Source organism: Brienomyrus brachyistius, chromosome 16 (genome assembly GCF_023856365.1).
Source record: "Brienomyrus brachyistius isolate T26 chromosome 16, BBRACH_0.4, whole genome shotgun sequence".
Lineage (NCBI taxonomy): Eukaryota > Metazoa > Chordata > Actinopteri > Osteoglossiformes > Mormyridae > Brienomyrus > Brienomyrus brachyistius.
In genome coordinates this window covers 4334652-4360852 of record NC_064548.1, presented here as the reverse complement: position 1 = coordinate 4360852, position 26201 = coordinate 4334652, and the positions used below count along the sequence as shown (strand labels likewise).

Here is a 26201-nt window from a genome sequence, read left to right as displayed (position 1 = left end):
GACTGCCTCATGAGTCAGGGGGTTGAGTGTGTGGTACTGAGGCTGTAACCCTACAGTTATGAGTTCACAGCCAGCCTCATCTGTTTTGTTTAAGTATTGATTTTTTTGTTGTTCCTAGTGTTTGTAGTTTTTTTGCTTCTCTGTTTGGTTTGCCCTGTTTATATCCTGTGTGATGCTAGTTTTGTCTAACGTATTTAGCTCTCTGTGTTATGCCTCCTAGATTCTAGTTTTGTTTAAGGTTCCTTAGCTTCAGGCTTGTGTAATTGTAATCTGCCCCACCTGTTCCTTGTTGTCCCAAGTCCTTTTTGATTTGTTAATTTGATTATACTTTGCACCTGTTCCTTGTTTGGCCTGGTGATCCTGTGTATTTAAGTGCCTGCCTGTGCTCAGATCCTTAGTGAGTCATTGCGTTTGTGTGATGATCCTGCGGTTTGGTTGCTCTGTTCCCTTGCTTACAGTGTTGCCTTGTGCCTGGACCTTGTTTTCTTGTGGTTTGTTGTAGTTAGTGTTGTCCCCGTTTGGTCTTTTTGACCCCTTGTGGTCCCTTTTGTGTTTGTCTTGGAGCTGCAAGTGGATCATTACCCTCGTTCCTGCCTTCTTTATGCCTACACCATGCCCCACCGTAACAAGATGTATTATATGTTTAAATACTGTATATAAAACTGAAATGTGCAATAGGCCATTCCTAATGGTTATTGATGCACTTGAAAAAACATCGTTTTTTGGGTGGTAAGTGCAGGGATATGGTTTCTATATGACAGAATTACTGCAAGTCAAGAAATTTTAATTGTTAGGGAAACACTGAAACATAATCCCTTCTTAGGTGACAATGCTGTCTTTTGCATGCCTTTTATAGTAAATTCTGCCAAGCAAAACATTCTCTGTCAATTTAACTTTAATGCATTGACTAGTGGACTGAAGTTTTCAGATGCAAGATCATACATTTACTGATTGATTCTATAGAGAACAACAATGTGGGTGAGAGGTTCATAGATCCGGTCTAGTCCGCTTTTCAAACTGCCTCTTCAGGTGAGGCTGACCATGCCGTCTATTTTAAGATTCAAACATACGATAACCAGTAAACAGAATGAAGCTTAAAACATGGTATTCTGCCTTGCCAAAATGTAGTCCTTCCTTTGGGCTTTAAGAAGGTGGTAGAGGAATATAAAGACCATTGTGAGGAAGGCTGTAGCCCCAGCTGTACCCACCACCAGCCATGGGGAATTGTCTGTGAGAGAGAGAGAATACAGAAGGTAGAATTTCATTCAGTGACATAAATTATAAATGAAATAAATGCACTGGAAAATACATTAAGTTTTAATTCATTTCAGCTGGTCAGCCACTGTTGCGTAAGAGATGTTTACAGTGCAGTTCAGTGTGCCACAGTAGATGGCTGAGCACAACAGACTTTAATACTGTTCCCCTTTTGTGCTGTTAAGGTACATCATATTCAAGTACGGAATGATACAACATACCCTGCGGTAAAGGGAAAAACATGAGAGAACAGAAAAAGCAAACGAGTGACCTACTTTCCAATTTGATCTGGGCTATTACTTCCTGACGTCCCCATGGATTCTGAGTAACACACTTTATCACAGCCCTAGTGTCCTCTTCATAGAGCTCCAGAAGATTGAGCTTCAGCTCAGTGTGGCTGCCCCTGGTTCTGATGATAACCATGGTAATAATGGTATACAAAGAACTGAATAGAAATAGAAAATATTTTTCTCCACACAATGTTAAAAAAAATTACTACCAGGACATTTTGAAGTTGAAATGGAAAGTTACCTCTCCCCCAGAAAAGCTCGACCCCTCAGAATGGATTCTTCAATGGCCAGGCCATCCACCAGCCACGTGACCTCAGTGGAGTCAGCTGACTGTCCCCCTATCAATACTCTGCATGGTATCTCAAGATTTGAACCTTACAAAAGAACACAGTAAAAGCACGGTCAGCACAAGTATGTGCACACAAAAAAAACTCAGGTCAGATACGCCATCATTGTCAGACTTACAATGCCTACCGTATGCATCGGGACAAGATGTTAAATTAGCTAATTATATTGACATGCTTAAGAAATTTAGATTTCAGAGATCTAGACTGATTTCAAAATATTAATTTTGATACAAAATGGTGTTTATAACTGGTACTTGTGTAATCAATTTGGAAAACATAAGCTAAGACCTCTTAAGTTATTTGAAAATATTTGTAAAGTTTGAAAACACCTTTGTTAGACTTAGTAAAAAATTCAAAAATTGTCTGTAGCCAAAATGACACTTATGATGACCTAAGGAAAGAAAATGTACACTGGAGAGGTCACCAAGTCTGGAGATTAGACACTGTCTGCAACTGAAAGCAAAAAATCCCACCCGACCTGAGTGGTAGCCGCTTATTGGAAAACATCACACTGAGATTACGCATATGTGCGATCACACTAGCTTGGCACTTGGGATGAATCCGGAGGAAGTACAAAGACCATTTCAATTCTGACTTGGTATGGTTTTATTAAGTCATGCCATAGTAAGGCATGCTTGAGCAAAGTATTTTACGTAATCTAGATGGGTAAATGCATAAGATGTTTAAGCAATAATTATTAACCTTGTCATATAAGAAATGTAATAATAATAGAAGCATATCACTTACAGGTTACAGGGATAATTATAAGTTAAGCAAACTTTCTTATAAATATAGAAATAGACATTCATAACAAGAGCATTTCAAGTTTACCCACCAATGGAGGCTTCAAAAATGTCACTACTAGAGGGGAAGATGATCTCTGGTTGCAGAAACAGTGCTGCCGAATGAAAACAGCAATACGTTTATATGTCTAGTTATGGATAATGAATGGTTGCGCTGTACTAAACAATCATAATGATCTGTCAATCACAAAGACTGTCAGAAATTGCACTATATGCACCGGACATCAGCAATATTTCACAAGTTGAACACTGAAAGTACTAACGTTCTACTGGGCTCTCACTCGGCATACTGCTGGGAGTTGTAGATTCTCCCGCAGGTGCTGGAAAAGAGAAATGAGACGAAGACTTTAGGTTCAGAGGCTAATCTCAAAGTGAAAAATTGCCACTCAGAAAACAGAAAAGTGTGTCAAAGAAATTGTAGCGATTTATACATAAGGGAGGTATAAGAAATGCAGGAGTATGACCATGAGTAGTATCCTTAAGTGCTTCAGTATATAACAGCATGAATGTGCTAGATACAAAACAATTGAAAGCCTTCCATCGTCAATGTAAAACTTACACTAAAACATTCTGAACAGAAATATCAGAAATATATTAGGGTAAAATTCAAGGTAAAACAACTCAGCTAAGGTGAACTATTCTTTAATTTGTTGAACTTTTCGAATTCGTATTTGCTAAAACACCTGATACTTTATCTGTGGACAGCAGTACCAGTGAACATTGCTTGCATTGTCAGTGAGTACCTGGTACAGAAAGTTTGATGGTCCTGGTGACTTTGTAGTGAACATCATTAATGACCACCTTTAGCTCACAGGTATAGAAACCTGCATCCCGTGGGCTCACATTCTGGATAGTGAGTGCATTGTCCATATGTCGATGGTAGCGATTGTGGTCAGCTGACAATACAATAGGAGTAGAATCCTACAAGAAGTTTTAAAATTTGACACATCTCATGTGGCCAAGCAAGGCTGGTACCAACATACACAACAAGAGACAAATATTTAACATTTTTGGAGTCTCACTTTAAGATAACTGCGTTGAAACTCATATATTTATTCTCATCCTTTTTAAATAATTTGTTGGTTGTTCAAATTTGCTTTATATTACTGTTTCTTCATGATTTCCAGCCATAGATGTTGCACATTCAAAGGTCTTTCTTCACCTCTTTCCCATTTTTGAAAGAGCACTATAGGAAATACTACTGATAATATTTATAATAGTTTGATTAAAATTAAAAACAGCCTGAGGTAAAACAGATAGTAGTTTATACACATACCTTAAACCACTGCAGATTTCCTGTTCTATTGAACTCATTTACATTTGGACACACAATCATCCCGGTGTGACCTGGAAACGCTTGGTAGGGGTATGAGATCACATCCAGGTGGGGGTCTTTGTTCTGGTATACTTGTAGAGAGATAGTCCCAGCGAGGCAGTATGACGCATTCCTATGGAGGGGGACGAGAGACAGAACAACCGTAGGTTCTTTGGAGAAATACCAAGTAACTAATACTGCCCAGTCCATCTGAGTCCATTTATTCAGAAGTGCTTCGTAACTCATTTAATAAAACGTTACACAACTGGTGCAAAAATGAATTTCCACATCAAAAATCCAGGGACAAAATTGCAGTGTTTAACTTTTTGGCAACAGTTGATATAGCGTACATTAAACACTGTTAAGAGGTAGTAAATTTGGATGTCACATCAAAATGAGTGTCTGCTTCACAGCAAAACATGGTTTATACACTAATTAATTAAAAAAGTTATGTTCTTCCAGTTCCATAATGTTTCATAATAAAAAATGGTTAGAAATACTAATGTTCTATAGCATGCTTAAATTGTTAGATCATATATTGGCAACAAGGACTACAATGGATGAAAGGGCCTTTTTTCGTAGTCAAAGGTTGTAGAGCAGTAGGCAGTGTAGGGATTAAAGGTCGCCATTTTGGGTCCTGGACAGAGCTTACACCTATAATCTGGAAGTCCACAACTCTGATGCTCCTTCCTGCTGTCCCACTGGACTTCCAATACAAAAAGCTTTGCATCTCTTCTGATTGCTTTGTACAGTTTCTATGTCACTTTTTCCAGTGTTTCCAGTTTTAGTACCCAAACATGCATGTGCTCACCCACTAAGTGGAGTTTCGAGTGTTGCTATTGGGTCATGAAAATTGATATCCAAACTGCATCTTTTTTCACATATAGGACCAACAATGTGTTATTTCTAGTGATGTTCAGACATGGGGGAATAGCACACCTAAAAATGCAAGTGTAGTTTCCAGTGTCAGTTGTCCTAGCAGGCAGAAACCAAAGGTGATGGTCCTGGGTTCTCACTCGGCCTGTGTCGTTTGGTAGCAGAGTTTCCATGTCAGCACCTATAAAGTGATAGGTGTGCCCTATGGCATGCAGTAGTCCTCGCTTAACCAGGAGACTCTCCATCTTGGGGCAGCGTAGGACCACAGCCTCTCCCTGTAGGCGAAACTCCTCAATCTCAGACACCTGAAAACAACCCCCTGTCCCCAACACAACAGCGTTATTCCTGTAACAGCTGTGAAGCGGTCACCTCAGAGTGTGATGGAAAGGCATGTAAGGTAACATCTCAGGAAACGGCTGATATAAAACATTTCTGTATGTTAACTTATCGTGAATTACTTGAGTGTCTGTCTAGCCCAGGGGTCTCCAACTCCGGTCCTGGAGGGCTACCGTCCAGTACGTTTTCTATCCTACCCGACTTCTGATGAGCCACACCTGTTCCTGATAGTTACCTGAGGACAGGTGTGGTTCATCAGAAGCCAGGTAGGATAGAAAACGTACTGGACAGTAGCCCTCCAGGACCGGCGTTGGAGACCCCTGGGCTAGCCTATATAAATTGGTAAAACTGTATATAAAATAAGAGGTTTTGGGCAAAAATTAAAAGCTTGACAATCTAGCCCTACAGCTGAAATGTGACAGCACAACTTGCGGAGCCACTATGCCATCCTCAAAGCTTAGTAGTAGGACTAACAACAACGACAATAACACCTTACAATCCTGACAGGATTAGTGGTTGATGCATGGATGCATGGATGATAACGAGAGTGAGAAGCTGTAATTGTAGTCTATCTAATTTGATAAGATTACAAAATACAGCCAGGTATAACATCATTTGGTATAAGTTGATTGTAAAATTATGTAACCCTTCATACTGTTAACTTCATTCTGATGTTAAAATTGAAAAATTGAACAATACCATAGAATGATAGATATGGCCCTAACCTGGATATGTGGTTAGAGGGTAAGAAAATAAGCAAATGCTTATTGAGGTCTTGTGAACCCCCAAAAGGTATAATAAAACACCTTCCCTCCCACAAGTGTTAAGGTGAAAATCTGAATAGTCTGGAATGCAGATTCCATTCATAAAATTCTGCAGAATATTAATAAAGCTGATATTTTAAAACAAACACAAAACAAATAGGCAAACTTATATAAGTCAGAATAATGAGAAACAGCTTAGATTTCCCTTGTACACTGAGTTCACATAAAAATAGACAAGCACAGACCTCTCATGGGCATTTGGGGCATCTTGAGAGATGTACTCCTGTCACTGAAAGCCGTGACGAATAACGTAACCAGATACCCAATGTGCTGGAAAGGAAATAAACGAGTATCCTCAGCAAACAGCATCCTTCCTATCCCTCAGTGCTCCATTTGATTTTAATTCTGTGCATTAATGTATTTGTGTGTTTACAATGTGTACACACAGATACACACACACTCACAAACAGTATATATCAACAAGAACATGAAATCTCGTTGTTAACCAGTAACAGCTTTTTAATTGAAAGACATTTTTGCAACTTGTCCATAATAAAAGCAATGCTTTCAAAACTAAAAAATGTTATGTTACCTTGTGCTAATAATATTAGTGTATTATTATTATTATTATTGTAATTATTATTATATTATTATATAAAGCCGTACAACATAGAAGACAAATCATGCTGCTGAATGTAACTAAGCATTGTCGAGAGCAAATTTCAACGCTTATTTTCAGAATATATATTTTTTTAAAAAAAGAGTCTGTCAAGATAAGTGAACAGCTGAACTTAGGATTTATTTCTCTCCTCAATTGTATTCTCCTTGTGACATAAGACTGCAATACCAAGTGCTAGTTCAAACCAAACTGCAACCACAACCTAAATCAACACAAGCTGTTCCACCTGGGTCCTGTATCATGTAGACGGATATCATGCTTAGTCAGATAACTTGTCTGATTTAAGGTAGCCCAGTTTAAATGGACTTTATCTCTGTTCACGCACATTTAGCCCAGACTACCTTAAATCCAACAAGTTATCTGGCTAAGCAAGAAATCCTACAGGCCCCCAATTATAGACTATTGGCATAATATAGATACAGCTGTACTCACCAGGTCATTGACAGTCATGGTGATGTTATGTGACAGGCAGAGCAGTATGCAGGACTGTATACTAAAGTGTGTGTGTGTGTGTATACATGTGAGTGAGAGTGTATGAAGGGACAGAGTGACCAAGGAGGAAGCATGTGCTCTTACTTATAGTTGTCTGTGTTCCTGTGTACAACTGGAAAGTCCTGACATTTCTCAATCTGATGGAAAACACACGCGCACAGAAACAAAGCCATGTATACTAACTCAGCCTTAGTTACGAGAATGAACACGTTGAATGATGAACACAAACCTACGCACATACTGTATGGACTTTTAGGTGTGAAAATCCAAATAAGAGAAAATTTTTCAAAATGAGCATTAACCATTTGATTCCAGTCTCCTACATACGTGATATTTATCTGCCCATTCAATGCAATTGTGATGTTTCTGCCACTGTCTTGATTTCATTGAGTCAAAGTTTTTTTTTTTTTTTTTTTTTATAAATCTTCCCAATTATGTTTAATGGGACAATGTCAAGGGCACTTTTCCCTGGGTTTGCTTAGCATGGCATGAATGACTACATGACGCGTTTTAGCTCTTCCTTCGCAGGTACACTGCACTCTACTGTAACAAGTCACACCGATGAACGCACATACATGCATACATGTGGACTGGGCAATGGAAACACCCCGCACACTCGCCAAGTTCATTGTCAGGACCCGGTGTGGGGGGTGAAAGTGACTCATCGGCCCACTCATCTTACACTTCTGCAAGCCTTTTGGCTCACACTGAAACCGGAGCCCTGCGTATCTAGTCAGCATGAATACTATTGGGTAATAAAAACTGCTTACATGTATGTGATATAGTTTTATCCGGAACAATTCTCCCCACAGTTCAGTCAAAGTGACAGATTACTATTACTGTTTTTCTAAGAAAATATGCGACACACATGCAAAGGAATGATGAGCAATTTTTCCACTGGGCTGCAGATCAGCATGTTTACCTCAATGAATAAAGAATTTACACCCATAACAGCTGATGAATTATCTAGACTGGATGGACTAAGCAGTAGAAGTTTTTTTTTTTTTCAGAAAACAGCTATAGTTCAACTGTAAAATTTAAAAGAAAAAAAAATTACTGTAAAAAGAAAAAATATAAAGAAAAAAATGGTTAGTGACACCACATTTATGTAGTCACACATGTGAGAAAATGTACTAGTAAATGCTAAAGACCCCAAAGGGCAAACTGCTGTTTCACTTCATACTAGCCATTGTTGACCGTCACACCTGTTATAGAAGGTTATCTAAATTGCTTGTGAAAAATTCTCTGCACAGGAATTAGTATATACACAAAGGAAACAACAAAATATTTTCAAATAGTAAAAATTAATCCTTTGTCTCCTAATTCGACCAAATAACTGTCCTGAATACTGCTGGGAAGACAGCCACATTTAATGACGTGAACAGCATACTCAGCATAGTCCTTAAACAGCAATCCCACAATGTTGCACAAGTGTGCATCTTGTATGGGGTGGGAATTCATTCAGTACTGACGTTTCATACGATCCACAACTCAATGTCACATTTTTTTCTGTGATGTTGATGGAGATTATATGGGCCAGAATGTGACAATGTCATTTTTAGGCTACAATATTTACAGAAACTGGGAACCCAAATAGAGATTAATTTATCGGTACATGTATTATCACATTTTCTTCCATACTTGACACCAACATTTTAAGTTTACATAAGCTTAAAATTTCAAATTACTACTGGAACCATTAAAATTATCTTTATCACGAGCGTAGGTTTGGTATTCAGTAACATTGCAGATCTGATTGGCTCCTGCCCTAACTTGACGGCTTTTTAATCAAGGATACCACTGAATTTAAAATCCAACCGGGTATTCTGCTTCAATTCACAGGCTTATTGTATGGTCAGTTTTTCGTTTTTGTCCCTAAAGTAGCTAAAATTCAATATTTCTTGTTTCCATTTCATGAAAAAGGAAACCATCATTTATTATAGAACTGCAAATTTAAGACGTTTCCTGGTTACAACAAACTTTCCTAATAAGTAAACATAACCAAACAATATTAAACTAATATAAACAATGGAATGAGGATCCAATGGTTCAGCCTGAAGGACACAAATACACTGCTGGGGGCTGAATTAACATCACTGATGAAAGGCTTATTGGACATGGCAAACAGGAGTATGTGATGTGAAGGGCAGATGGAATAGATCAAGATGCATACTAGTGACTAGCTGAATTACAAACCCCAATGAACAGATTCAAAGTTCACAAGTTTCCCTTACGTTACATAATGATGAAATTAAGGGTGTTTAATTTAATTCTGAAGTAGCTACAGTCAGGTCCATAAATATTGGGATATCGACACAATTCTAATCTTTTTGGCTCTAAACACCACCACAATGGATTTGAAGTGAAACGAACAAGATGTGCTTTAACTGCAGACTTTCAGCTTTAATTTGAGGGTACTTACATACAAATCAGGTGAACGGTGTAGGAATTACAGCAGTTTGTATATCTGCCACCCACTTTTTAAGGGACCAAAAGTAATGGGACAATTGGCTGCTCAGCTGTTCCATGGCCAAGTGTGTGTCATTCCCTCATTATCTAATTTACAAGGAGCAGATAAAAGGTCTAGAGTTCATTTCAAGTGTGCTATTTGCATTCAGAATCCGTTGCTGTCAACTCTCAATATGAGATGCAAAGACCTATCACTATCAGTGAAGCAAGTCGTCATTAGGCTGAAAAATAAAAACAAACCCATCAGAGAGATAGCAAATACATTAGGTGTAGCCAAATCAACTGTTTGGAACATTCTTAAAAAGAAAGATCGCACCGGTGGGCTCAGCAACACCAAAAGAGTTGCAAGACCACGGAAAACAACTTCTTTGGTGGATGACCGAAGAAATCTTTCCCTGGTGAAGAAAAACCCCTTCAGAACAGTTGGCCAGATCAAGAGCACTCTCCAGGAAGTAGGTGTATGTGTGTCAAGGTCAACAATCAAGAGAAGACTTCACCAGAGTGAATACAGAGGGTTCAACTAAAGATGTAAACCATTGGTGAGCCTCAAAAACAGGAAGGCCAGATTAGAGTTTGCCAAACAACATCTAAAAAAGCCTTTACAGTTCTGGAACAACATCCTATGGACAGATGAGACAAAGATCAACTTGTACCAGAGTGATGGGAAGAGAATAGTATGGAGAAGGAAAGGAACTTCTCACGATCCAAAACATACCACCTTATCAGTGAAGTATGGCTGCCACTGGAACTGGTTCCCTTGTATTTATTGATGATGTGCCTGCTGACAAAAGCAGCAGGATGAATTCTGAAGTGTTTCGGGAAATATTATCTGCTCATATTCAGCCAAATGCTTCAGAACTCATTGGACGGTGCTTCATAGTGCAGATGGACAATGACCTGAAGCATACTGCGAAAGCAACCAAAGAGTTTTTTAAGGCAAAGAAGTAGAATGTTATGCAATGGCCAAGTCAATCACCTGACCTGAATCCGATTGAGCGTGCATTTCACTTGCTAAAGACAAAACTGAAGGGGAAATGCCCCAAGAACAAGCAGGAACTGAAGTTGCAGTAGAGGCCTGGCAGAGCATCACTAGGGACGTAACCCAGCGTTTGAGGATGTCTGTGCATTCCGGACTTCAGGCTGTAATTGACTGCAAAGGATTTGCAACCAAGTATTAAAAAGTGGAAGTTTGATTTATGATTGTTAATTTGTCCCATTACTTTTGGTCCCTTAAAAAGTGGGTGGCAGATATACAAACTGCTGTAATTCCTACACCGTTCACCTGATTTGTATGTAAATACCCTCAAATTAAAGCTGAAAGTCTGCAGTTAAAGCACATCTTGTTCATTCCATTTCAAATCCATTGTGGTGGTGTATAGAGCCAAAAAGATTAGAATTGTGTCGATGTCCCAATATTTATGGACCTGACTGTATTTCTATAACTTCCCATTTCTCATCTAGCCCCGATTTCTCCACCAACTCACCCACTCATGTGCCCCTTCGTCTGAAATGTCAGACATATCATCATAGCGCTTAAATGTGTTGAAAGACTCAGTGTTGCATCAATGCTATGAAAAAACACAGGGTCTTTTCCATGTTTGTGATTGGATAGAGATTTACTGGACGGAGAGCATCTTTCTGACCATAAGAAAAGATATCTGGTTTAGCAGGCTACGAGTAGACAGCCTTAGACCCCTGTCAACACTTCTAATCCAAAATTTAGACATAATATGCTATAAATAAATGAAAATCATATAGATACATTTCGCAAAATTGCAAGCATGGGATTCCAATTTTTCCCCACAGAAAAGTAAAATGTGTACAAGGAAAGTTTAAGTCTTATTCCCAATATGAACTCCAACACCATTTTATACATACATATGACCCATAACAAAAGTGAGCATTTTTGGCATACGGGCACATCCTTAAATACCGATTTCACAAATGTGAAAACCAGGGAACGTTTAAAATTTATATATACACTGTTCCTTCGTCATGCTTTTTACAAGCTGCTCACAGAAAAGTAGCTGCAACTAAGACTAATTACAGACAAAATTCGCCTGTCCCAAAAAATATTCTTATAGCATAAACACAAGTCACCAGGAAGCTATAACAACATGACTGAGATTTCTTCAGTGGGGGGGGGGGGGGCAGATGACACGGAAAACAGTCCTGTATATCACTTTGAGTTTATTCAAAGAAAGAAATAAAAGACCTTCAGGAAAAATACAATAATTGCCATAATACACAGAGAAGACATAAGTTAGCATGTCAGAAACACGGTAAAACTGGTCACTTGTGCCTGATCCGCGATGTGCAGTCAGGGACTGACTGTTGCTGCTGTCACCACAACAACAAAAGGATGCTGGGCGTCGGGGCAGACAAATTCTCAATCCATCATTTGTATGATTATTACAGCTGTATCTGTAAAATCAGCTGTTATGGGTTATTGACGGAAATACAAAAAAGAGAAAACAAACATTAAAAAGCTTTCAAATGAACCATAAATATGATGCACATTAGTGTAACAAAAAACATTTGTCTGTAAACATTTTCTCAACAAAAGGTGAGCATTATAATATTAAACCACTACAGTGGTAATTAGGATTACATAAAATTACTGAAACCAAAAGAAAAAAACTACAATTCAGTTCTTAACTAAATCTAGAAGTTAAAAATATCCAATGCTTAAGAGATCTTGAAAACGCATTTTATTCTTAAATGTAGTGGTTTGGTAATACTGCTCATTATTTTAATAGAGGCGTCTAGGCCCATGAAGAGAAACAGGGGTAGCCCCTTCCGCCTCCAGGGAGGAAATGTGAAAACAACGGATTTCTGTTCACGGAAGCTAAGAGTCACTCACGGGAGGCCCGGATGTATCTTAGCAACAAGCACAAGACAACATTGTCCAATGAGAGAGACTTGTCAGAGGGGACCATCTACGAAGAAGGCCTCGTACACAAATGCCATTGGTTTTTCCACTTAGAAAGTGTTCAACATGCAAGAAAAGACATGGACTGAGGATCACTTGGCAACCAGGCAGGTCCGGTACCTCCCACACCCAAACAACTGAGCAAGGTCAACGGAACGAATGCGCAAAACAGTAGGTAAGAAACGTCTTTGAAAAGCAGATCAGCCCCTTCACCCTCTCCTTTTGGTAAGGGACAGCATGGAAATTCCGGATGGATTTGGGAATCTTGAGAAAACGGGTCCTGCTCTTCTTATGTGATAACAGGATGCAGCACAGCAAGCCAAAGAAGAAATGGGAGAATACGGTCAGCTGGGATAATTACCCACTTCATATCACATTATCTGTCCACTTCCTGTTCCACAAGGCTTCACACAAACAGAGTGGATTGATTTGGACCATTTCCAGGAGTGAATGGGGATGGAACAAAGTAAGGTTAATTACGAATTGCTACTGAGACAGCTGAAAGGTAGTATACTACTCAGACAATGGTCAGAGTCCCATGACCCAGCAACCTTATACATATGAAGACTCAGGCCTTCAAGATGTACTTGTATATGTGGTCCAACGCAAGAGCAGTATTAAGGCAATTGTAAAACAGTATGAAAAAGGTGACTTAGGCAAAGATGGGGAAAAGTAGTAGGGGCATTCTGGGGAATTTCTTAGTTTCTGGGAAAAAGAAGAGGTAAGGAGAGAAAAAAAAAACCTTACTGGGAACCACTCTTCAAAAGTCATAAATTGTTGGTCAACCAACGTCATGGATCATTTTCCTCCTTCCCTCATGCATGTGTACGCGTGCAATGCTTTCAGAAACTTGTGCAATGCTGCCAGATCACACTACAAACTGTGTCTTTGCCTTTGTCGAAGCGGTAATATTCTGCGTAAGCGCATTGTAATCTGAAAAATGGCAAAAAACTACCCATGGAAATTATAGTAGTAATTCTCCATGCACAGGATGAGCCTTCGAGAAATTAAAACCTACAATGTTGTTTGTGGAATCGCATCATTGACCTTCATTATTGACCATAAAACCCCAAAACAGGAAAATGGACCACAGTATGAATCGCGCCATAATCCCCATAGCGCCGTTTGGCCTCACACATTCAAGCTTGTAACCTGGCCTGCCATCAAGAAGAGTCATGCATAGTGCAGAATATACGACAGATCTCATAACCAGCACAAAGGACCCAAGTGCTCCCCTGGTGGCCCCCCTCTCCCTCCCTGACAGCAGGGAGTATCATTAAAATGCTTTGGGTTTTATTTTTTATTTAAAGATCACACATAGGTGGAATGTGAGCGACGACAGGAGGGTGGATCACTGGTGAACTATCAAATATGACCATTAGAATAAAAACCATCAAATATCAACTTCCCCCACTGGAGTATAGGAAACATGGCCCTAATCCACCTATTGATACTCATACCTATTGCCATATAAAAAGGAACAACGTCTGGATAAACCTCATGACAGACTCAAAAGGGTAGAGGATGTGGTCCACACAGTTAGCCAGTGTAACAACTAGAAGAAGTTTGTCCTCCCCACACCTATATGACTGAAAAGTCAGTCAAAATCCCCTTTCTTGGAATCTTATAACCATCTTAGCAATGAAGTAGGCCAAAATAAAATTAAGAAAACGTGGGATTTATTAATTGAGAAGGAAAAAAAAAACAAAATACAGTTGCACTTTTTTCCTAGAACATGCCCTAAACCCCTGTAGAGGACCACCTTATGGAAATGTCAAAAATGCAACACAGAGATGCCTGCCCTAACCCAAAAGCACACGTGACGAGGACAAAACGCCCTCAAACCCCACCCACTCCTTTTGCCACGAAAACACCAAGGCCAACCCTCCCACCCATGATCCGAGTGAAGTGTGGACAGCCACCGATTGATTATCCTGCCCATTTGTAAACCCCCCACTCCTTCCCTCAAGCAGGATACATAAACATAGATTTCTCAACTGTGGGAGCGCTACCCCAAACCTTAAATATAGGACAATTCAAGGGGGTCTTGATATCTCTGGAAAGACCAAATGCAGGTCTACATCAGAACTTAGATATCTTGATAGTGATGGGAAGCTATTGGGGTTTAGGCTGTCATTAAGGTAACAATCTGATGACATAACCAATATCTGCAAACTCATTGGCTATGAGAAGATCCTCTTCCTGCTCCTCCCATGCATCTTCATTTCTCTTGTTAAAAGCCCCCATTCACTTCTGGGGTGGCTTGGTACGGCAATTGAAGTTTCAGTTCAAGGTCGTCGTGTTTGTTTCTTGGTTGTCGTCTTAAATATTGAGGGGAAAAATAAAACTTATTCCAATGTGGGGGGGCGGGGAGGGGAGCATATCTTCTACCAGCTAAGCAGGGAACTTCGCCCCAAGGTCATGAAGTACACCTGGCTGGATCCCCCAGAGCGCACTGAGGCAAAGAACACCTATGGAGAGAGAGAGACATGCATGAAGCGCAGGACACCCTTGGGTACGTCACACATTAAAACGTACATTAATGTGTCAACACGTTCATTTGTGTGTGCATTTGCGGGAGGCAAGGTTGTGCTCCACTACATATCCATCCAGCCAACTGACTGCATAAAGGACAAACATTAGCTGAACTGCATGGATTACTTTTCTTTTTTGGTTACAAAAAAATGCACCAGCATCTCTCTATACGCTGACCAAATACTCATAAGCATGTGCTGCAGTAGGCAGGAAACACCATGTTTTGCATCCTTTTGAAACTGGAAATCACTCATTCAGTATTTTACAATAAGAAGAAGTGAGAAGCATCTACATGCTTTTACAAGAAATGAAATTTGAGACACCCTCGACACAACTTGAAATCAGTTCTACCTCTCACACACACACACACACACCTTATCATTCCTCTCGCACAGGAACTTCAGCCTCTGGGCCCTCTTGTGCATGAAAACTCCATCCAGGTGTCCTGTCTCGACGGAACGGATCTCTATGGCCTTCTCTCCCCAGCCCATGATCTGGTTGGACCTGATGTAGGCTGTGGGGAGATAGTGTTTGCTGAAAACCAACATATCTGTACTGTTGCTTTTATCAGAATTGATGATATCTGTGATAATAAAAGCCTAGTTAGAACACAATTAGAAAATACTTTTTCCCCCACTTCACTCACTTGTATACCCAGATTATCCATCTGAAATATATTACAGTCAGTCCTGCTACAATGTGACTATGCATTCCTGGAAAATCACATGTTCAGTAAAATCAGATGCTAAATTACACATATTCAATGGGAAAAAAATATGGTTTTTATGAATCCAGAACTTCGTCATTTACGCCAAATGAAATGAATTATGCACAAATAACAGTGGTACCAGTGGCCGATAATGTGATTAAATGCACTTTAAATTTAACTAAATAATACATTAATAAATTATATCAAAAACATCTCCTTCTGGGTTTTATGAGTGTCAAGGGGATGGCCTAGTAACCACTTCAACTGAATGTGCCGAACTTGTCAACTGCCGAGAGTCAGGAGTAGCGATGGCCAAAATGACCCATTTGCTGTAGTTTCTGACCCACTAGACGGTGCATGTGGTTTATTTTGGGGCATGCTCTGAGCCTATTTATGAACAGAGAGCTCCATCTAGTGGGGTCAGAAAATATAGCAAATGGCTCATGAAGCGTTGTTTTATGGGAGTGGGAGTAGTAAGCTGCAGCTGCTGGGCATGCACATGACTACAGAGTCCATGAAAAGCACATGCAATGAATTAAAAAATAAATAAATAAAACGGTGTGTTTTTATATAATTTGTCAGATATTTTTAGATTTTGAGAATCTAATACTGTAACTTGTGCAATGTGTTTGATCATGTTAGGAAACCCGTTTAACCAATTCACTGAAAAGAACCGGATGAAAAGAATGATTCATGGATCGGACATCACTATTGTTCACTCAGATAACCGTTTTGTGTGTTAGTAGTGTTCTCTAAGACTATATGGTGTTGTAGTTCACAAAGTGCTTTCTTCTCCAATTGAATATCTCACAAATAAAATGCAATTCTGTATTGTACTGGGTACTAATATAGCAACTGCGATAGAACAAATGTATGGTGTAATATCATCCATTGTAGCAGGATTGAAAATTACTTTGCAAAGAAGCTCAGAGTGTTATTTGTTTAATTTAATAGATGGATATTTATATAAAAAAAAATATCAACTTCCCCCTCAAGGTCAAGGCTTTTTCAAGATCAAGTATGGATGCTTGGTCACTGCCTAAGACTTTGAAATCTGTTACAAGGCCATTGTTAGCGCCTTACGTACCTACGGAGGTGGGCATCTCACCCCACTGTAGCACCACATCCTTGGTGATGCGGCCATATGTGTTAACGTAAACACCCTCATCCTCGTAGCACACAAGCAATTCAATGCCATCTGTATTGGGCAGGATGATGATGGCATGTGACTGGATGCTGGTCTGGATCTGAAGAGTTACACAGGATAAAGAAATTTGTCATATTAGGACAGAAACTAACAAAATAGTTTGTCAAGCAGGGGCGCCTAATTCTGGTCATCAGTGGATGTCCTGCTGGTTTGAAAACACTTACACTGGAAACACCACAAAACCAGAATATATTTAAGCCCCTGAAGCCTAGGAGAGGACACCCCTGATGCAGCGTCCCAGTTTATAATTACTAATGTTAAATGTTTATTATAGCTAGAGATGTACCGATTGTATCCAGAGTCTGTTTTCTTGCCAAAAAATAATTTAATGAATTTATTGTTAAATTTAACTTATTTAAGCAGAACTTCCCAAACAATCGGTACAAGTATCACTGTCAATTTCGAAATACAGCGATCCCCCGCTATATCGCAGTTCAGCTGTCGCACCCTGCTATACCGTGGATTTTTTCCCCGGCGCATCACAGTTCTCTGCATATCGTGTACCATACTTGCAGTCCAATTTTTGTGAGCAAACTTTTTGTGAACTTTTCATTTTGTTTTAAGCCCTACGAGTTAAGGCTTAAACTATCAAAAAATGTTTGTTTATATGGTCTTTCTATATCGCGGATTTTCACCTATCGCTGATGAGTCTGTAACGTAACTTCCGCGGTAGGCGGGGGAATCACCGTAATTGGCTATTGGTATTGACCAGAAATTTCCTTATCAGTGCATCACTATAATGCTTGCAAATTCTTCTTCTTGAATGCTCTTTATCAAAACTCAAAAACTCAGAGTGGTATTCTTACCCAATTAAATTCATTAATTTAGCGTAAAACAAAATTCTCCAAACACATCTTTTGTCATTACACTGACTACTGACTGCTTTCTGACAAAATGCTTCGCAAGTAGCTTTTGGTGGGTATCTCTGGTCAGACTTCCTTACGTGTGTCGGCAGGTAGATGTCATACACCGCGCCAGAGTCTACATCCACAGCATGGAAGCCAGAGCATGAGCCGTAGATGACCTTCAATCTCTGACCCTCCTCCACCGTCAGGTCAACCAACAGGGGCTTGTGAACAAGCTCTCCAAATGACTGCAAGAGAGATATTAAAATGAGGCTGGCTGTGACAATTCTGTAATATGACGGTAAATTCTAGTGATAATTCTGTAATATGTAAATGTACTGGTTAAGCATTGGAAGATTGATGGATAGATGGATGGATGGATGGATGGTGAATGTGTGCACCTTAGAAGCGAACATTGAATTTGGTACCAGATGGGGGGACAAGAATTACATTAATGGAAATCCAACCTTTCATACTCTCACCTTAAAGGCCATAAATTTGTGATATGGCTTGGGCGCCCATGCATAAACTTCGACTGAATTCTTCAGAGCAAGAACCAAGAACTTGATTCGCTCATATTTCACTGGAAACAGAAACCAGAGTCAGATTATAGGACATACCACAGACCTCTGCAAAAAAACAAGGAGCTGTGATGAGCGAACTGGAAGAAAGGATTCCAAGACATCCATTTCTCATGACACCTCAGATGTTACCCTCATTGCTGTAGATGTTTTACACTGCAAATACGGTTCAGTGCGGCACCCAGTTAAATCATGGTGTTCAGCCATCAAATGCTGATTATTTCTGCCTTTGATAATAGGAAACGGGCACTGTGGAAGGGATGACAGTCCATCACAGAGCTCATACACTGTATATGAAAAGGGCAATTTAGAGACATCAGCCAACCAAATTGAAGGAGAAATCCTGAAAAACCCAGAGAAAACCCACTCAATGAGACGGCAAGGGAGACACGCGGAAATCAAATCCATAATACGGGAGGCTTGATAGTACAGTGCCCAGACTCATATAACCGCACAAGGACAAGAAGGTAACAAAGAACCTATATGAGATACATACCAACTTTGTAGTGTACACATCCCTCCAGGTCCCCCACAGTGGTCCAGCCTTGTTTCTTCTCCACTTCAGGGTCATTATGCAGAATCTTGTTCCTCAGCCAGGACAGGTAGTAAACACGCAGCTTGTTTTTCTTACCTGGGATGTTTATATAAAAAATAATAATAATAATAATAAAAAATGAAGTTGTGGTCTCACTGGACTTCGAGTATCACAGACACAGCCAAGACAAAAAACTCATTACCACCCCCTGCTTGTTTGACTAGGCCTGGTGTCAGTTATAGTAATATAAGTGAGTTACAGTAGTTATACTAATACAGTATAGTGAAAGCTTACATGCATTACATCTGGTATGTTACAGATCCACTGATATGTCACAGCTCAAACTGTAGCAGTACAGCACCAAACAGCAGCTTCTGCTCTTTAAACAGAAGGGCTTCTGCAAATACTCTCTTCCTTTCTGAAGTGGCATCACAAAATAATTATTTCAATTAAGACAAACAAAAAAAAGAATTCATAGACCATTTGTTAAATAACCTAAGTGCGTGCGTGCTTGTCATGTTTTGACTTTAATACGCATGTTTCTTGCTAAACTTCCTCCTTGGATGTCTAAAGTTCTGATTATGACATAGCAATACTTCCTGTAGTGGATACATTCAAGTGTCCATTACAGCTTGTCCACAAGATGAAACGACGTTCACATTAAATGCAAGTACCTCAGAACAGTTTGGCACGCAGACAAGTCATTTTCATAATTTTTAAACTTCAAATTCAATTACTTTTTACGCAATTCAAACACAAAGATGGTATTTTCAAGTAACTATATTTCGAGTTCCATGAAAAGGAACTTGTGGATAAGACAACAGCAACAAAAATAAACCATAAACCAAAAACAGTCCGGAAAAAAGGTGTTGTGGAGTCAACTGCCTGCAGCAAAGATTTTATGGTAATGTAAACAAAAAAGAACAAAATGTGTTGTTGATAATTACATTTCTATGACAGAGTTTCAAACCAAGGAGATACGAGTTTGAGACCCTTTATAAATGTTTCTAACTATTCCTTTATGGAATAGCGGCACTACATTTTAAGTAGAAAATCAGGTCAATTAGTTGTGGTTGGGAGGGGGGGTAACAGAACTGCAGCAGTCATCCAAGCTGGGACAGTGTGAAATGAGCAGACAGACATTCTGTGGAGAGAACAGGAACTACCTGATATTGTGACCAAGACGTTGAGACCCTCCAGGACATCCATCTGCTGGAAGCGGCGTCGGTTAATGAGGGGGTAAACTTTACCCTGTCCACTCCGGTCCAGCAGCATCAGTCCACTCTCTGTGCCCACCAGCAGGTTCACACCTGGGAGAGAGTGCATGTGGATAAACTCAGGTGTTCCCCTGAGAGTAGACACTGAGACTAGGCCCAGAAAAAGCTCTCAAACAGGTTGCTAAAATACTAAAAGTACATAAAAGCTACAACATTAGAGAGAAGCAGATTCTGCAGTACTATAAAAACAGGAGTAAAATGACAGCTGGGCCTGTGCCAACATGAAGCATACAGCAGTATATTCCAACAATGCTTGCATTGTAATGCTAAGTATAGATTTTGTGCAGTACACTGACTTCATGCATACATTGCCCTTACTGCCATCTAATGGCAACATGGAAAACTGCAGCTCTGCCAGGCTAAATGGGACCATCACTCAAGAGAAATACGACTGCTAGGAAAGCGGAAGGCATCTTTACCCCAAAGTGCTGCACAGAGAATCTCAGAGTTGAACCTCTTCTTGTACTTGCGGATCTCTGGGGTGTCACTCTGTGGCCGGGTGTTGACCGGATTCACATTCACTACTGAGCCCTTCCGAGAGGGATCATTCAGACGGGTTTCATTTCCAAAAGCTACAGGAAGAAAACACAACAACTGGCTTCAAAAGGTCATCAACCCCAAACTCCTAAAGTTGACAGCACACTTTGGCTGCACATTCTTCCTGAAAGGAGCCAAAAATGTGGTGACATGAAGAGATTCTGTGTCAGCTGAAGGTTGTATATGTAGATTATAACCATTCAGTCCTCCATTGACTCAGCTTAGAAGTAGCAGTCAGGAGAGACCAAGAGCCAACCTGCCAAATGCTACTTTTCCTATGACACTACTTTTTGAAACTAGTCGATTTTATACAAGCTTACTTTAGCGACATGAATTATACAATGATTTTTAGAAACATCAATGTGGAGCCACTGCCTGAACTTTATAATCAACACTATTTTTAGTGTGGAAAGGCACATCTAGTAAGATCATGCTGGTTTGGAAAGCAGGACGCATACCTGCAGACGAGAGTGAGCTCCCACTAGAGGGGGAGATCTGCAGGAGCCGGGGGTCGATGAAAGGGGTGAAGGAGGAGGACGACTTGTGTTTCTGCATGGTGTTGCTGGCAGACTGGGTCTAGAAGGGAGAGAATGGAACGATTTCAACAGGCTGTTCACAGACACTTTCAGTTACAGGAATATTCCTATACAGACTTGAATTGCAGTTTTTCCAGCCTGTAACAGCTACATTTTCACCTGTGCATTTCACGTAAAGTGCTTTGCTCAAGCGTACAATATCGGGTTCCGTACCACCTCAGTCCTTCTCAGCTACATTAACGCTACAGTTGACATTGTTGGTGTGAATAATCCTGTCAGGTAGTGCCCAAGGCTCATCGCAGGACTAAAAGATGCCTTCTCTACCACATATACTTAGCTGGTTATGAGTTTGAAAAGACTAAATAATTGCGGGATTCTACAAACCCACATACAAAGCGTCAGAATTCCATAACCATTCTGTGAAGCGCAACTAAAAATACTGATCAAAATCATTGATAAACTAATAGACACAACAGGGAGAGTGCAGACATGGAAGAGAAAAAAGGAACGTTCAAGAAGGGTGGCAGCACTGTGACCAGAAAAAAACATTAGGAAAGTAAATGTTTGCGATAACATCTCGGGGGAAAGAAATATGCCAGCAAACCATGAATGATGGAAAAACAACACAACCCCAAGTAAATACAACTATATTGGAGAGGAGATATTCAGTTTCTGCAGCTAATAAATGTAAAACTCTACACGCTAAAATGATACCGGCAATGCACACCTGGATGGTTCAACAGGGAGGAACCAACACACACAGATGTGTACTTCAAGTAACAAACCCATTTCAGTGAAACACGGTAAATGGCCCGGCAGACTGACAGTCCACAGCCCGCTCCGAAAGCTCCCGTTCCCCGCATGTCCATGAACGCCAGCGTCCGTCACAGCCACGAGGATCCAGTCCATGTATCTCTTACTCGGATGAAATGCCGCACAACTGTCCTTGTTTATTTTTAGATCTCGATTTGATGATTTACTAATATGGCAATAGAGGGAAAAATGATTTTAAATAATTCTGTCCAGGGAAGAAACTTCTGAAACTCGAGAGTCTGTTTAAAAAGGAAGCCTGTTTAGTGCAGTTGATTTTAAATTATGAAACATAATGCTGTCAGGAAGAAATGGCTAAATCTAATTTTGATGCCTGAATGCAAGGGACAGATCCATACAGGGAGGGAAACTGATGCATGAGCATTGTGTTGGGAGGGTTTCATTGGTGATGGGCAGGCACAAAACATCGACTCAGACAAATCCCTTTTGGCAATGTTTATAGCAGCCCTAACTGCTTCTTTGCAGTAACAAATTACATCAGCAGATCATGTAATGATGCAACTGGCTGAAAACCAACCTTAAAAAAAAAAAAAAAAAAAAAAAAAAAACCACCTTGTCGTGACAGCTCTAGACTACATTTCCCAGTAGCACCTGGGCAGCGCATTCCATGATGCTCCCGACGATCTGTTTAGGGCCCCAAATTCTGGTCCTTCACTATAGTCCGCCAGTCCCGAAAGGAAAGGTCTGAGCCCACGAGCGGAGGAGAGTGCAGCGGCCGGAGAGACAGCCGGACCGGGGCGGGGGGCAGCGGCGCAGATGCGGGACATACCTCGCTGGCGCTCAGCTTGTCCATGGGGGTCTGGGGGGACATGGAGGGGCTGGCCTGGCTGGACGAGGGGGAGTTGGAGATGGAGGAGGAGGAGGAGGAATGGCTTTGCTGGATGAGGTCTGGCAAGAGATGGATGCGGCCGGCAAAGCCATTGCTCTCCGTGTAGCTGGGGCGCTTTTTTTCCCCTGTGCTCTGTAACCAAGAACAGGTAGACTTGGGTCTGGGCTTAGCTGAGGAGCAGTAGGATGATGAAGAGGAGTACTTCTGCTGGGGAGAAAAACCACTAGCCTACTCTTGTTGGGCTGCAGAGGAGGCCTTAAGGATCTGGCCACCCTTCCACGAGCTGGTAGGACCCTCCCCCTGATGCTCCACAAGACTGAAATTTTCCTCGGGCATTTCACAAAAAAAGTAGGAAGGTTTAGTTTTGCGCGAACAGGTGTCCGTTTGTAACTTCTCAGTTACAGAGTTGAACAGCCAGTACATTCACTCAGATGAACGATGATCCATTTATAGAGCTCTTCTAAACCTCAGAGCAGAAACATGCCATTTTAATGGCTGTTCTACTTGCTAAGTGTAGACAAAACTGTTTGGAAAGTCAATAAAACCCTAGCAGGCATTAAGTTTGTTTCTGAAACTACTGCACCTTGCCTGCTGCTCCAATAACAAATGGCAGTCATATTTTGTGTGTAATGTATATCAGCACGGGCGCGTTTGTGGGGACACCTTAAAATGGAAGGGTCATCTCCGCAGATGACAGCTTACAAATGTTTCAGGGTGACCTTTCGAAATGGCCGCTTCATCTACAATAACCAAGCCATGTAAAAGGGTCCAACTCCGAGAGCACACATGCACAGGCAGGCAGACAGACAGGCAGGCAGACAGACAGACAGACAGGCAGACAGACAGACAGGCAGACAGACAGACAGGCAGACAGGCAGACAGAGACACCTTTTTTAGTATCTGTTCCTTTCCATGGGCAAAACCCTACACACACCTATAATAAACTTAACCACAAGTAACCAAATAAAATACAAAACTTTAGGCATTTTTAGTTTTTTGATTGCAGTCAAATAAAATAAATAAATAAATATTTTCTTAAATAAAATTGACTTTAAAAATGGTCCCCACAAGACCAAAATAACAGGTTATTGTACTGTGAGGACCAAAGGCAATGCATACATCCTCTCTCTCTCTCTCTCTCTCTCTCTCTCTCTCACACACACACACACACACACACACACACACACACACTTGCTGAAATCTTTAAATCCGACTCTCCTCCACTCCCTTGCTTATGCGGCTTATTTTCCGCTCCTACACACCAACTCTGCTATTGGCCATTTTCCACTGAAGCAGGACACCTTAACAGCTCAAAGGTATAACACCAGAAATCCCAGTGGAACCAACAATTGAATTTTGCCTGGTTTCTCTACAGCGCCCCCTTGCCAAATGTTGGAGACGAATCCGTGTTCGGCTCACTACGAGATTCAGGATACCGCACAGATGTTCCGGAAAGGAGGTTCCCTCAAAACAGAGTAACAAGGAGAGAGGCCAGAGAGCGAGTGAAATTTTGGAGATGCACTGCTCATTCTCCCGCATGGGTGAGGAGCCACTGATGTCAGACATTGACGCCTGTTCCTTCGCTTAGTTGTAGTCCAGTCCTCAATGACCGAAGCATGGCAGCCTCCGAACCAAAAGACTAGAGTAGCAAACTGGCATTGAGATTTCTTCCATACCTTCTGCCACCTTCACACCCACCCAAAGACAGCCCTTTGAAAGTAGGTCTGCTCAATCAACATAAAAAAATGACCAAATTAACCATAAATCTCAAAAATTATACATAAAAATGGAAGGGGTGATGTTCACAATTAAAGAAAATGAAAAAAGGAGAAATGTTAAGTCGTTCCTCAGAAGTGTCCCCCCTCCCCTACCTGTTTGACGATCAAGGTACCATCTTTCGTGGGTGTGGTCGCAGGGTCACTCTCGGACTCGTCATGAACAATCATGGTCTTGACTGATTCAGTCTCTCCATTACTGAGGTTGGAGGAGCTGGAGACAAGGTCGAGTGTGTGACAGAGCAAAGGCGTTTGTTAGTGTTAATCCTAACTCAATTCATGTTCTCTCATCTAACCCCTGAAAACAGAACTCAAAGTCTGCCATTGTTTCAGCTATTCCAATTTCAGTACAACAGCAGCTCTTGCCATCTAAAGAAGTTCTCTGATGACTCCTCCATTGTAGGATACATCAGCAATGAAGAGGACCAGTAGAGGACTTTTTGTCATGTGGTGCAAGGAGAACAACCTGCAGCTCAACATCAGCAGAATTAAGGAGCTGATGGTGGACTTCTGGCATAGGAGGGAGCTCCTGAGACCAGTCACCCTCCAGGGGGAGAAAGTGGAAGTGATTCAGGGACACAAGTACCAGGGGGCACTATCCTGGAGCACATTCAGCCACCTGCTCATTCCACCACAGTGTGCTAAAAATGCTGCTAACGATCATTCCTGCCTTCTCCTCCTGACAGGCCACTCCCACCCACAGATATCACACACCAGGAGCATCCGGTGTTATCTGTTCATTAACTTTGCTAATTTATTATTCTATTCTTAAACATTTCTGCAGTATCACAATATTCTGTTTTTCCAGGATATTTAATTTGTATACGGTGTAAAAGTCTGTCTGCAATACATTTACATGGTTGACATTATCTGCACTGTCTATGCAGGTTGTGTTTGGAGATAAATGTATGCTCTTCTGCGCATGATGTTCTTGCTGCTGCATGCACCAGAATTTCCCCCTGGGATCAATAAAGTGCATCATAATTTTAATATGCTAAGTGGCCTTTTGGCTATATAACGGGGCACTTCCATTGCTGGTGACCTGATTTGAAAGCTTGTGTACTTCATTAAATAAATAGATATGTTCAATAAGCAGAACTCTGTTGGAAAGACATCACATGAACATGTATGGAATCCACAAGGTTTTGAGGCAGGGTCAACATACACGGCACGTGAGTCTTCAGGGCCTGAGGTGGACTCGTCAGCACCTTCCTGTTCGACATCTTCATCTTCCTCATCAGTGGTGCCAGACTCCTCACTGGAGGAGGAGTAGTCGGTGACCTTGTTGTGGGGCCGCACCTCCTCCACTGCCCTCAGTTCTTTGGCTAGGGCGGTGAGATCCTGCCAGAGGGAAGGAGGGCTTAAAAGTCAATCGCTGGCTGATGGGTGTGCTACAGCATGTATGTGCACCCAGCAACCAAAGCTACAGTCAGCGTGCAGGTCCCCA

The 26201-nt window shown here is 40.9% G+C and overlaps 2 protein-coding genes across 4 annotated transcripts in view; both read right to left on the bottom strand.

Annotated features, from left to right (window-relative positions):
• Positions 1-877: 877 nt before the first annotated feature.
• LOC125709773 (interleukin-1 receptor type 2) lies at positions 878-7199 on the bottom strand. The gene is made up of 10 exons (XM_048978588.1): positions 7097-7199; positions 6231-6315; positions 4949-5204; positions 3971-4142; positions 3438-3615; positions 2958-3014; positions 2727-2789; positions 1786-1918; positions 1530-1663; positions 878-1228 (listed from the first exon to the last, which is right to left on the bottom strand). The coding sequence occupies exons 1-10, from the start codon at positions 7112-7114 to the stop codon at positions 1095-1097; spliced, it is 1230 nt and encodes a 409-aa protein (XP_048834545.1). The 5' UTR covers positions 7115-7199; the 3' UTR covers positions 878-1094.
• Positions 7200-11798: 4599 nt separating this feature from the next.
• The window catches only part of LOC125709775 (mitogen-activated protein kinase kinase kinase kinase 4), a 65510-nt gene continuing 51107 nt past the window's right edge, over positions 11799-26201 (bottom strand). For 2 of the 3 annotated variants that reach the window (XM_048978594.1, XM_048978597.1), the window contains 12 exons: positions 25920-26095; positions 24851-24968; positions 22920-23111; positions 21242-21359; positions 20666-20818; positions 20136-20279; positions 18931-19065; positions 18336-18436; positions 17952-18101; positions 16889-17048; positions 15467-15606; positions 11799-15028 (listed from right to left, as the gene is read on the bottom strand). In XM_048978594.1, the coding sequence (XP_048834551.1) occupies positions 14945-15028; positions 15467-15606; positions 16889-17048; positions 17952-18101; positions 18336-18436; positions 18931-19065; positions 20136-20279; positions 20666-20818; positions 21242-21359; positions 22920-23111; positions 24851-24968; positions 25920-26095 (1671 nt within the window). In that variant the 3' untranslated portion in view covers positions 11799-14944. The remainder of the gene's footprint in view (positions 15029-15466; positions 15607-16888; positions 17049-17951; positions 18102-18335; positions 18437-18930; positions 19066-20135; positions 20280-20665; positions 20819-21241; positions 21360-22919; positions 23112-24850; positions 24969-25919; positions 26096-26201) is intronic. The other variant, XM_048978595.1, reaches the window with a different exon arrangement.